Consider the following 13,859-nt stretch of genomic DNA (forward strand, 5'->3'; position numbering starts at 1 on the left):
AAAAAAAAACCCTCTGAACTTTAATTTGTGCATGGAAAACCCAGTTTAATTGTCTAAATTTTCTTTCTTGAAGGTTTTAGTGTGACTAGTACAGGTAGGAGTGGATGGGATAAGCAGCCCTTTTTTGTTTCAACGGGTTACTGGAGCAAATTAAAGGAATAACCATACTTGACATCAACTAGTATGCCCAGCAGCACTGAAGGTCACTATATGCCAGCTTCCCTTTTAGAAATTCAATTAAGATCCATCTGTTATATATAACATCCACTGATAGCAAAACATACTTTTCTCTTGCTCTTACCATGCATGTTTACCACACGTGTGTGCATAAACATACACAGCTTCTTTGCATCCTTGGGAAACTCAACAAGCTTCCTTCTCAGGCCTGCCATTTTAGCTGCTTATATCAAGGAGTGAGGAGAGCAAAGCCAGGCCAAAGCAGGCAGTCCTACCAAGGAGGAAAAGTGCTAGCTACTTCTATTCATTCCATTACAGAAGATGAAAAAGTATGTTTAAAAGCCTCGCATGACACAGAGGTTACTGGGTGTACATCACCCAAACCCAGACTGATGGGAACTGTGTATAGTAAGGAGTTCATGCAGAAGGCTGAGGAAGCCTTGGCTCTAAGGGTTCTCAACCCTGGCTACACAATAAAACCACTTAGAAAGCATTTTAAATTCAGTATCAGTGTCATGGCCCCAGTCAAGTGATTCTAATTTAATTGCATTAGGGCCAAAGTCTCTCCCTGTAATTCTAATATACACCCTGGAGGAAGAATCACTGCATGTAGCAGTCTTTAAAAGAAAAAAAAAGTTGCCCGGCACCATGGCTCAACAGGCTAATCCTCCGCCTTGTGGCGCCGGCACACCGGGTTCTAGTCCCGGCCGGGTGACAGATTCTGTCCCGGTTGCCCCTCTTCCAGGCCAGCTCTCTGCTATGGCCCGGGAAAGCAGTGGAGGATGGCCCAAGTGCTTGGGCCCTGCACCCCATGGGAGACCAGGAGAAGCACCTGGCTCCTGGCTTCAGATCAGCGTGGTGCGCCGGCCGCAGCGCGCCTGCAGCGGCGGCCATTGGAGGGTGAACCAACGGCAAAGGAAGACCTTTCTCTCTGTCTCTCTCTCTCACTGTCCACTCTGCCTGTCAAAAAAATAAAATAAAATAAATTTTAAAAAAAGATTAAAAAGAAAGAAAGAAAAAAAAAGTATTGGAGTGATATTTTTAAAATAAAATTCTGTTGGGTCCCCATAGCTATAAGCAACTAGTATTTATCAGGCCTCCTCTTTTATGGAAATAAAGTCCCATTTGTCCCACCATAAATTTTGTAAAGGTAATTCTTGAAAAGGTACTTTTATCTCTCAACTCTTGGCCCAGTCCTTAATTCTCTTGTTCTGGAGTGATTCAAAGGCTATGATGTCAATGACTTCTTTATTGAATCATCTCAGAGCTGAGACGACTCTATTTCTATCACCCACCTGTGAAAAATGGGCACATGTCACATCTGGAACATGAAAGAGCAATCAGTCTCTTTGCATTTAAGATCAAGTTCTCGTCTTCCATGACACTTCCCCTCTGTTTATGAAGAATATCTTCCCTTTTATAATTATGAGGGACTTTGGAAAAATATACTGCTTTCCCTTCCCTCTTACTGCTGATAATTACTTTTTTTGGTAATTAAAATAATGTTTGTATTTTCTAGGTGAGCAAGATATCAGCGTGGTTTGTCAATACATCTCAAAAATGCAAGTAATTTACCCAGCAGTTGAGGGTCGGATCAAGTTTTCTGCAGGAAGTTATTGCCATGGAAGCTTTTCTTTAATACTTCTTTCATTTTTGGTAGTGACCCTTGTTTTGTACCAGTAGACAAAATATTCTCCTTGCCATTAATTTGCATTTTTTAAAGTGAGATTCAAATCTGCCTTTCATGAACTGGTTGTGATGGCACAAATTATCCTTGCAGGCTCTTAGAAGCTGTAGCTTAGAGCACTGTAAAAGGAAGAGACTGACATCATCACTCAGATCAGCAACTCAGTAAAAGGTACAAGAAAAATAGGGTTCTGGAGAAAGCCACCATAAAGTTTACATATCCAAATTTTAATGGTCATTATTAACTTTAAGCCATACAAATCACTTTTCTCTTTTATATCCATTTCTAATCCATCAAATAACTTGTGTTTACATAGAACTTTATCATTTATTAGGGAGTCTTAATTTAATACCCACAATTTTGGTGGGTAAGACAGGTATTATTTTTCCATTTGACAGATGAGGAAACTGAGGCAAAGAAAGGGTTCGCTTGATCAAGGCCATACAGCTAGAATGAACAAATTCACAGGGCAGCATTCTCTCCTACATCAACCATGCACCTTTGACAAGTCAGGGAACAAACTGTGCAATAGATAACAGGAAAAGTCAGAGGCTGCAAAAGACAGTCAAGAGGCAGGGTAGGAAGGAAAAAGGATGGTGGAACTAATTTACATTACAGAAGAGAAAGAGCTAAAGGACAGTGAATTGTATTAAACAGGTATTTGCAGCATTGTGCCTGATATATGGTATTAGCTGTCATTAATTTTATGAGATTCTATCAGCTCTGAGTGTTCTTACCTCTTTCTAACATGAAGATATTACAAGAGCCTTCCAAAATAAGCTGTAATTCTAAACCTGCACTGGTCCCTCCCCAGAGAATGCCAGCACTGAGCTTATCTAGTCACATCATGCATATACCCAATTATGGGAAATCCAGAGGTGATTTTTAGAAGTGATATTAATATATATGACGTTTGCAGTCTGCTTCAAAGCTAAACAATCACGTAACATTCTCTAGTCCAGCTCTGGGAATCCTGCCAGGGAGTGGGCTTCTCTGAGTGGGTGCTCAGAAAATATTCAGACTGATTAAGTGATTTATGCCCAAAGAAACAAATACATGCTGAAACTACAGAGGGACCATGTGAGAGCACCTGCTCAATACTGTGTAATTTAACAAGAAATGGTAGCCTTCTCTTTAAAAATAGCAGCTGGTGCTTTGAAGAAATATGTTTTCTGAAAGTTTACAAATATTCAGTATTGATACAAAATATACTTTAAACTTCACCTTTAAAAGGTTGTTGCAGTAAAATAATGCCCTTAGTTCTATGCACATACAGATGTGCTATAAACAAACAACTGTTCTTAAGATTTCATGAGGAAAATTAGAAAGGTACACTTGGGGTACACTTTTCATCCTTGGCCAGTAAAATAAAATAAATCCTATTAGAGTACAATTTTTAAAGAATGTTTTTCTAAGTTTTCTAAATACATGTATATGTATTGTATAGTGGTATGAAAATGACTTTGAAACACTCTGAAATGGTAGATTCTAAACAATAAAATTGGCAATAAGCTCCTTGGTCTTTGTTATTTCTTCTCTCAAACACCTGTACAACATAACTGAAGGATAACTTCTGATGGTTTTCCACTGGTATCCTTTCTCTGGATCATAAGCTCCTTGACATCTGAAATAGTTTTGAGCTCTATGCTTACTTTTTAAAAATAAAAGCTGCGGCACAGTGGGTTAATGCCCTGGCATCATATGGGCACCGGTTGGAGAGCCAGCTGCTCCACTTCCGATCCAGCTCTCTGCTATGGCCTGGGAAAGCAGTGGAAGATGGCCCAGGTCCTTGGGCCCCTGCACCCATGTGGGAGACCAGGAAGAAGCTCCTGGCTTCGGATCAGCGCAGCTCTGGCCGCTGCAGCCAGGGAGTGAACCAGCAGATGGAAGACCTCTCTCTTTCTCTCTCTCTCTGTGTAACTCTGACTTTCAAATAAATAAATAAATCTTTAAAAAAAAGAACTGTATCAAAAATAAAAGCTGCAAGTTAGCACTGAAGATTTTAACTAATATCTCAACTGGTTCTATGACTAAGAATCTTCCTCAAGCATACTATCTAAAATATTCCACTTTTGTTACACTTTGATCAATCACACACATTAAAGCCATTTGATAGCTCTCTTGGTCCATTTGGGCTGTGGTAAAAGATATCACAGAACAGGTGGCTTAAAAACAACAGGTATGTTGTTTCTCACAGTTCTAGAGGTTGGAAAGTCTAAGATCAAAGTGCTGGCAGATCTGGTGTCTGGTAAGGACCTATTCATTGGCTCATATTTGGAACTTACTCCAAACACATCATGGAAGAGGCAAGGTAACCTTTTATAAAGGCACTAATCTCAGTCACAAGAGCCTGTGACCCAATCACCACCCAAAGACACAACTTCCTAACACCATCACAGTAGTGCTCAGGTTTCAACACAGGTGTTTTATAGGGACACAAACATTCTATCACACTGGCAAAAGAAAGGGTAGATTTCTTGGAAGAAGAGTTTAGACTGCTAATAGTTGTTCAGTAGAAAAAAAGTTGCTCCCCTAACAGCTGGGAAAAGGAGGCAATTAGATCACAGACAGGCAAGTGGGATGCAGAGATAAACTTGCCATAAAAACACTTTGCTGGGGCCGGAGCTGTGGCACAGCAGGTTAAAGCTCCAGCCTGCAGTGCCAGCATCCCATAGGGCACCAGTTAGAGTCCTGGATGTTCCACTTCCAATCCAGCTCTCTGCTATGGCCTGGGAAAGCAGTAGAAGATGGCCCAAGTCCTTGGGTTCCTGCACTCTTGTGGGAGACCAGGAAGAAGTTCCTGGCTCCTAGCTTTGGATCAGCTCGCTCTGGCCATTGCGGTTATCTTGGGAGTGAACCAGTGGATGGAAGACCTCTCTCTCTCTCTCTCTCTGGCTCGCTCTAACACTTTGAAATAAATAAATCTTCAAAAAACAAAACACTTTGCTTCCATTCAGTGCTGCCACAGGGAAAGCTACCCCCACTTACTTCTGCTTCTTGAACTACACTTGCCCTCTTAATAGCAGAGTTGCCTTCTAAATGTAAGAACTTTATGCTGATGTGCTATAGTAAAATTAAAATAAATCACAGTTAAAAAAAAGAAAAAGTTTCTTGGGGCCGGCGCTATGGTGCAGCAGGTTAACGCCCTGGCCTCAAGTGATGGCATCCCATATGGGTGCCGGTTCAAGACCCGGCTGCTCCACTTCTGATCCAGCTCTCTGCTATGGCCTAGGAAAGCGGTAGAAGATGGCCCAAATCCTTGGGCCCCTGCACCTATGTAGGAGACCCGGAGGAAGCTCCTGGCTTCGGATTGGCACAGCTCTGGCTATTGTGCCCATTGGAAGAGTGAACTAGCAAATGGAAGACCTCTCTCTCTCTCTCTCTCTCTCTCTCTCTCTCCCCTCCCCCTCTCCCTCCCTCCCTCCCTAACTCTGCTTTTCAAATAAGCAAATAAATAAATAAATAGTTTTTTTTAAAAATTAAATCTCCAAATCAAGTAACTTGGCAATCTCCTTTCCATTTATGAGAATTTCTGGAACTTTATTCCTTGTCTTAGGTGATGCCTATTACTCTAAGCTGCTCAGGTCTCCTCTGCAATTTCTTTGGGTAATCTAATTATCATCCTTCCAGGCTGTAAAATTGGATGTATTACTGTTCCAAATTATATTCAAAGTTCCCACATTACCCAGCTTAGCGGCTGAAGCTCAATAAATATATTTGGAATGAATACTACAAACAATGAACAAATGGAAAATGCTCCAGCTTGACAAATTTGTTTCAAGGAGTAAAGCATAGCACGGCAAGGAATTGTAAGTAGAAGGTTAAGCACTGAAATCTTTTAAAATATTCTTTCAATTAACATTCCTGAAGAAAAAGTTAATTCTATAATTTTCTACTGAAGAGACAATAAAGAGGATAGATAAAAAAATCTACTTGCCTAAACTGTTCATATGAGCTTTGGAATATAGTTACACACAATTCAGTGAAACAAAGTCATAACCATATAATCACAAATATTTGTGAGTGTTCAGTTTTCAAGCCTAACAGTGCTAAAACCTGTCAGTCACCCAGCAAAAGTTAGAAGAAATCTCTTGTTTATTGTGAAAATCTCATATAGGGTATTTAATTTATAGATACATAGTTAGCCATGAAGAAAAAGAAAAGCGAAAGAAAAACAAATCTACTAAAATGCAATAACTTCAGGGGCCGGCGTTTGTGGCATAGCAGGTAAAGCTGCCACCTGCAGTGCCGGCATCCTATGGGGCGCTGGTTCATATCCCGGTTGCTCCACTTCTGATCCAGCTCTCTGCTATAAGAAAGCAGTAGAAGATGGCCCAAGTCCTTGGGCCCCTGCACCTATGTAGGAGACCGGAAAGAAGCTCGTGGCTCCTGGTTTTGGATTGGTGCAACTCTCGCCATTTTGGCCATCTTGGGAGTGAACCAGCAGATGGAAGACCTCTCTCCCTCCCTCCCTCTCTCTCTCTGCCTCTCCTTCTCTCTCTCTCTCTGTAACTCTTTCAAATAAATAAACAAATCTTTAAAAAACTGTATTAACTTCAAATAAGAAAAGTCGCATCTTATTCAAGTTTCTCCATACTAAGCATAATTATTTTCAAAGTAATACAATACAAAGGTTATCAGTATTACCTGTTTGCCTTAAGAGGAATGTGAATTTTCTTTTTAAAAAATGGCAATAGCAAATGATTATGTTACAATAAAAGTTGGGTAACAAGTTTAAAATTAAACGTTTGAAACCAACCACTTTTCATTGTTATTAAGTTAGTCTTTATTAAAACAAAAAAATTAAAAATTTCAGACACTGAAGTACATGATATACACAAAAATAAAAGAAAAAAAAGTACATTTCTACTACACAAGCACAGCAGAAATCTTAACTGGTTATTTACTACTACTAAATCCAAATGTTTACATCCAAGACGTCACAGAGGTAACTTCCTTTTGCACCTAAAGTAAAAATAAATTCATTTAATAGAAGAAAATATGATTGGGTTCAGCACTAATGTACATAAAATTTTAACCTAAGACACAATATACTGTAACACAAAAGAAATTAGCTGGTAGATGTAGCAGATAATACCTATGTTTTAGAAATTAGATAATGGCAACATCATAGTGATGACCTCAAAAAGCCTAAATCAGAGTTGAAGGTTTCCTGGTATTAATTCCAATGGAAACTATACATAAAATATCTGTAATTTGCTACCTTATTTTAATATACATTTAGTATTAATATAATTTGAGAGCTTATAGTTAAGGTAAATAGTCCAAACTTGATTCCCACTATGCTATAGATATAGTATTTCATTACAGTGCCAGTCTTGAAAAATAACTTTTTCACCCAACCAAAGAGACTAATAAAAAACAAACAAACAAACAAAAAACAGAAAATAACAACTTGAGTCTTCATTCAAAACTAAAAATCTTTAAGATTCAATATATTGGCCAGCGCCGTGGCTCAACAGGCTAATCCTCCGCCTTGAGGCGCCGGCACACCGGGTTCTAGTCCCGGTTGGGGCGCCGGATTCTATCCCGGTTGCCCCTCTTCCAGGCCAGCTCTCTGCTATGGCCCAGGAAGGCAGTGGAGGGGACCTTGCACCCGCATGGGAGACCAGGAGAAGCACCTGGCTCCTGGCTTCGGATTAGCGAGATATGCCGGCCGCAGCGGCCATTGGAGGGTGAACCAACGGCAAAAAGGGAGACCTTTCTCTCTGTCTCTCTCACTATCCACTCTGCCTGTCAAAAAAGAAAAAAGATTCAATATATTATTACCACAAGGTAATTCCAATTCACATTATGTTCCTGAGTTTAGACAAACTCAAAGATTTCAGAATATACTCAAGTCTTTGACTTAAATATCATACAGTACCACAGATGATAATCTGAAGAGCTTGGTGCACTCTTGGGCTAGGATTTACATTCACATCTTTCTATGGGAAGTCTAAAGGGTTCCTATTTGCTTGTAATTAGTAAAGGCACAACTTATTCAGTGCCTATCCTCCCACTCTATGTTTGTTATGGCAAATAAAGAAAATATAAAAAGCCATCCGTTAAGACTGCTCATTTTTAAAAAGAATTATTTTATTTATTTTGAAAGTCAGAGTTGCAAAGAGAGAGGGAGAAAAAGAGGGAGAGATTTTCCATCCTCTGTTCACTCCCCAGATAGCCCCAACAGCCAGTGCTGGGCCAGGCAGAAGCCAAGAGCCAAGAGCTTCATTCAAGTCTTCCTTATGGGTGGCAGGGGCCCAAATACATGGGCCATCTTCCACTAGTTTTCCTAGACCATTAGCAGGGAGCTGTATTCAAAGTGGAGCAGCAGGACATGAACTGGCACCCATTTGGGATGCCAGTGTCATAAGTGGTGGCTTTATCTGCTACACCATGATGCCAACCCCAGGTTGTTCGTTTTTTAAAGAATCATAGTCACAAGGGTTTTAACTTTTATATTCTTCATTAAAATAAATGTCAGCATACCATTAAGAGAGTAACAAATAAAATACTACTTTTTGGCTCAACAGGTTAAGCCACCACCTGAGATGCTGGCATCCCACAGGGGCGCCAGTGTGTGCCCTGGCTCCTCCACTTCCAATCCAGTTCCCTGCTAAAGTGCCTCGAAAAATAGCGGAAGATGGCCCAAGAACCTGGGCCCCTGCACCCACATGGAAGACAGGGATGAAGCTCCTGGCTTTGGCCTGGACCACTCCTAGCCATTGCAGTCATTTGGGGAGTGAACTAACAGGTGGAAGATCTCTCTGTGTGTGTAACTCTGCCTTTCAAATTAATGAACTAATTTTTAAAATTATTTATGTATATATATATATGTGTGTGTGTGTATGTGTATATATATGTATATATAAAACTCTTTTTCACTAACCTTATTGAGCTCTGGAAACAGTTCCTGTATCACAATGTCCAATAAAACATAAGTCAGCTAAAGTACAAAAACAAACAAAAAAAAAACATTAAGACACCAGACAAAAAAATTTCAATGAACATAAAATATAAAATGTGGTTACCTCTAAATGGGCAGGCAGGGGTTGGGAATGACAATGTAAAACAAGAACAAAAGTAGCTCTAACAATATCATAATGTTCTATTCTAAAAATACATGGCAGGTACACATGTATTTGCATATGGACGGTTTAATATTATTCCTCTAGCTCATTTTTACGTTAAATACTTTACAAATAACAAAAATTTTAAAACAACAGAATACAAAATTGTAACTGTATTAAGATTTCAACAGCATGTATAGACTATACATGTAAAAGTGATAGTTAGGTCTGGTTATTCTTGAACGATGGAATTACTGATTTTAAAATTTCTATTTTATTGAATCTTGATGTGAATAGAAGGGGAGAGGGAGCGGGAGAGGGGAGGGTTGCGGGTGGGAGGGAAGTTTGGGGAGGGAAAGCCATTGTAATCCATAAGCTGTACTTTGGAAATTTATATTCATTAAATAAAAGTTTAAAAAAATTTTCTATTTTATTTAATGAATTTTCTATATATTCCAAATTTTCTATGATATATATCAATTTTAAACTTTAAAAATCATGTTATAAAGAAAAAGGAATCAGCAAAAAAGGAATGATACAAATATATCACTCTTTAATGTCTGAATTGCATTGCCCTCATTTAAGTGTCATTTATACAGCCAAATATATTCCAGACATCCTACTGTGTCATTCAGCAAACCAACCCAACACCAGAATACTGGTGTTAACAGTTTTTACCTGCTTGTTGAGTACTGGCTGCTGTAAGCCATCAAATAAAAGTCTGATGCTTTCGTACTTGGTTTCTTCACCAATACACTTTACTATCAAATCTGAACAAGAAAGCCACACATGAAACAACCTAGAATTATAAACTGACTCATTGGATCATAAAGCAAAATTCCCACTATTTCCCAGATATTATGCAAAAACTATAAATATTTCCTAAAACAGTGTTCTTCAAGAGGCTCCTGGAAAATAAAGAGTTCTATAGTCAAGTTGAGAAATGCAGTATTATATACCCTTCTTTTGGAAATTCACATGCATAAAGAAATACAAGCCCTGAAGAATGATGCAGAAAAGAAATGGCTAAAGAGAGCTGGAAAATAGTACTTGTTGTATCACCCCATTTGGGTAAAAAAAAAAATTAAACCCTAAAATACTGTTTGTACATTTGTACATTTGTGCATATACATACAGAAAAGCACAGAAAAAATACATTAATACTAAAATTGAACATGAGTCTACCTCTACACAAAGAAAACGCTTTTATTTATTTGAAAGAGACAGGGAGGGATACAGTCAGAAGAATCCTCCATCTGCTGGTTCACTCCCTAAATGCCTGCAACAACCAGGGCTGGGACAGGCCAAAGCCAGGAGCTAGGAACTCAATGTAGGTCTCCCATGAAGGTCAAAGGGATCAAACTACTTGAGCCATTACCTGTTGCCTCCCAGGGCATGTGTCAACAGGAAGGTAGAATCTCAACCAGAATTCGAACCCAGACACTCCAATATGGCATATGGTTGTTTCATGCAGCATCTTCACTGCTGAACCCAATGCTAGCCCCAAACCTTCAGCACCTGGTATTCCCAAGCAGTCTCCCATTCAAATACTAATCAGAGCTAATCCTGCATTAGCTTCTGAGAGCAAAGATCAGGCAGGTTGTTATGACAGTATCCTATTTTTATTCAGCAGTTCTTCATAATGTTCGTAATTTGGGGGGATTTTGATTTTTAAGGTAGAATTTTATTGATGAATATGACAAGTTTATTTTTATACTTTTTGCATAAATTACTATTTTTAAGGGATTTATTTATTTGAAAGGCAGATTTACAGAGAGAGGGAGAAACAGACAGTGAGATCTTCCATCTGCTGGTTCACTCCCCAAATGGCTGCAATGGCCAGGGATGGAGCAGGCCAAAGCCAGGAGCCAGGATCTTCATCCAGGTCTCCCATGTGGGTGTCAGGGGTCCAAACTCTTAGGCCATCTTCTTCTGCTTTCCCAGGTTCAACAGCAGGGAGCTGGATCAGAAGTGGAGCAGCAGGGACATGAACCAGCACCCATGCTGGCATGACAGGAGGCGGCTTAACCTGCCAAGTTACAACACCGGCCCCCATAAATTACTATTAACCACCTTACAGAACAATCATTTTGGGAAATCCTATAAATGTTTAAACAGTAATTTAGGGAGGCTGCGCCATGGCTCACTTGGCTGATCCTCTGCCTGTGGCGCTGGCATCCCATATGGGCGCCGGGTTCTAGTCCCGGTTGCTCCTCTTCCCCAAGTGCTTGGACCCCTGCACCCACTTGGGAGACCAGGAGGAGGCACCTGGCTCCTGGCTTCGGATTGGCGCAGCACCAGCCACGACGGCCATTTGGGGAGTGAACCAACGGAGGGAAGACCTTTCTCTCTGTCTCTCTCTCTCTCTCACTGTCTATAACTCTACCTGTCAAATAAATTAAAAAAAAAAAAAAAAAAAACCAGTAATTTAGGGTACAAGTTTAGATTCACTTCTGATTGCACAGTTGTCTTACAACACTTGTATCATTTCTACTACCAAAAAGAAATCAGTCCTAGGGTGGCCTTCGGTGCAGCAGTTAAGACACCAGTTGGCACACTCATATCCTTTATAAGAGTGTCTGGATTGAGGTTCTGGCTCCATTTTCGATTCCAGTTTCCTGCTAATGTATACCCTGAGAGATAGCAAGTGATGACTCAAGTACTTGGGTCTCTACTACCCACATGAGAGACCCAGACTGAGTTCCAGGCTCCTGGATTTGACTTGGCTCAGGGCTGATTCTGAGGCAGTATTGTGCATTTAATTTCAAATTTCAATTATTCTTTGTAAGCACATATGACCGTTAACTGCCTTTTGTGTATTATGCTTGTATCCTGAGACCCTGCTATAATCACAAGATCCTCTTTTGTCATTCTTTCCAATATTCTACATAAATGATCATATCATCTAGAAACAAAAGCAGTTTTACTTTTTCCTTCCCAATCTATATTTCTTTTATTTATATTAAATTAGCAAGAATTTCCAGCACAATGTTGAAAAGCAGCGGTGAGAGGGACATCTTGGCCTCATCCTGATTGTAGTGGGAAAGCTTTCAGTTTTCCATTATTAGGTATGTCATTACCTGCAGGTATTTTGTAGATAGTCTTTATTAAGGAAGTTCCCCTTCTATTCCTAGTTTCTTAACTACCAAAAAGAAAGAGTTAGTTTCTTAACTAGGAATAGAATTGGTGTTGGATTTTACCAAATGCCTTTTCTGCATCCATTGATTTGATCATGTGACTTTTTTTTCTAACCTTTCAATAAGATGAATTACATTCACTGATTTTTGAATGTTGAACCAGTCTTGAATACATGGGATAAATGTCACTTGTTGGTGGTACAATGGTTTTCATACATTGTTGGATTGATTAGCTATTTTTTTTTTTTTTTTTGACAGGCAGAGTTAGACAGTGAGAGAGAGAGAAAGGTTTTCTTTTTTTCGTTGCTTAACCCCCTAAGTGGCCGCTACAGCTGGCGCATTGCGGCCATTGTGTTGTGGCCAGCACGCTGCGCTGATCTGAAGCCAGGAGCCAGGTGCTTCCTCCTGGTCTCCAATGCGGGTGCAGGGCCCAAGGACTTGGGCCATCCTCCACTGCACTCCCGGGCCACAGCAGAGAGCTGGACTGGAAGAGGAGCAACCGGGACTAGAACCCAGGGTGCTGGTGCCGCAGGCGGAGGATTGATTAGCTAATTTTTTATTGAGGATTTCTGCCTTTATGTACATGAGATATACTTCTGTACTTTACTTTTTATGTAGGGTCTCTGGTCTTGATTTTAGGGTAATGCTGACTTCCTAGAATGAGTTAGGATATACTCATTCTGCTTCTATTTTCTGAGAGATTATAGAAAATTAGCATAGTTTTCTTAAATGTTTGGCAGAATTCATCAGAGAATCAGTGCCTGGCTGTTTGTGTTTTCTTTTTCTTTTTCTTTTTTTGACAGGCAGGCAGAGTTAGAGAGTGAGAGAGACAGAGAAAGGTCTTCCTTCCGTTGGTTCACCCCCCAAATGGCCGCCACGGCTGGCACACTGCACCGTTCCGAAGCCAGGAGCTTCCTCCTGGTCTCCCATGTGGGTGCAGGGCCCAAGCACTTGGGCCATCCTCCACTGCCTTCCCAGGCCACAGCAAAGAGCTGGACTGGAAGAGGAGCAACGGGGACAGAACCCGGAGTGCCGGCACAGCAGGTGGAGGATTAGCCTAGTGAGCCGTGGCACCAGCCTGTTGTGTTTTCTAAGGCTATTAATTATTGCTTCAACGCCTATAGACATAATTCTATTCACACTATATATTTTTTGTATGAGTTTTACCATATGCTATCTTTCAATTATTTGTTCCATAATGCCCTAGCTTATCAAAATTGTAGGCACACAGAGAGTCATGGCATCCTTAATATCCTTTAATGTCCATGGGACCTGTGATAATGTCCTCCTCTTTCACTTCTAATTTGTCTTCTCTCTTATTCTCAACCTGACAGGAGGCTTATCAACTTTATTGATCTTCCCCAAAGAACTAGCTTTTAATTTCATTGATTTTCTCTGCTGCTTTCCTGTTTTCAATGTCACTGATTTATGTTCCAATTTTTATTATTTCTGTTTATCTTGGATTTAACATATTCAACATATTATTCTAGTCTCCTACAGTGGAAGTTTAGGCAATTGGCTTTAGATCTTTTTTTGTTTTCTAATATAGGCCTTCAGTGCTATAAACTTGGCTCCAATCATTGCTTTCACTGTATCCCACATATTTTGAAACACTGTGTTCTCATTTTTATTTAGTTGAAAGTATTTTTTAACTTCTCTCAATACTTCTTCTTTGGTTTATGTGTTAGAGTGCATTTTTATTTTTTATTTTTTTAATTTATCTATTTCAGACGCAGAGTTATAGACAAAGAGGGAGAGACAGAGAGAAAGGTCTTCTAACCATTG

At 39.9% G+C, this 13,859-nt stretch overlaps 2 protein-coding genes across 5 annotated transcripts in view; one reads left to right on the plus strand and one right to left on the minus strand.

The window, feature by feature from the left end:
* The window catches only part of NT5E (5'-nucleotidase ecto), a 46,354-nt gene extending 42,966 nt beyond the window's left edge, over positions 1-3,388 (plus strand). Inside the window, exon 9 of the mRNA XM_062186450.1 lies at positions 1,697-3,388. Within this exon, the coding sequence (XP_062042434.1) occupies positions 1,697-1,860 (164 nt within the window). The 3' untranslated portion in view covers positions 1,861-3,388. The remainder of the gene's footprint in view (positions 1-1,696) is intronic.
* Positions 3,389-6,632: 3,244 nt separating this feature from the next.
* The window catches only part of SNX14 (sorting nexin 14), a 100,541-nt gene continuing 93,314 nt past the window's right edge, over positions 6,633-13,859 (minus strand). For all 4 annotated transcript variants that reach the window (XM_062186452.1, XM_062186453.1, XM_062186451.1 and 1 more), the window contains 3 exons: positions 9,616-9,707; positions 8,757-8,813; positions 6,633-6,829 (listed from right to left, as the gene is read on the minus strand). In XM_062186452.1, the coding sequence (XP_062042436.1) occupies positions 6,791-6,829; positions 8,757-8,813; positions 9,616-9,707 (188 nt within the window). In that variant the 3' untranslated portion in view covers positions 6,633-6,790. The remainder of the gene's footprint in view (positions 6,830-8,756; positions 8,814-9,615; positions 9,708-13,859) is intronic.

The sequence above is a fragment of the Lepus europaeus genome, chromosome 3 (assembly GCF_033115175.1).
Source record: "Lepus europaeus isolate LE1 chromosome 3, mLepTim1.pri, whole genome shotgun sequence".
Classification (NCBI taxonomy): domain Eukaryota; kingdom Metazoa; phylum Chordata; class Mammalia; order Lagomorpha; family Leporidae; genus Lepus; species Lepus europaeus.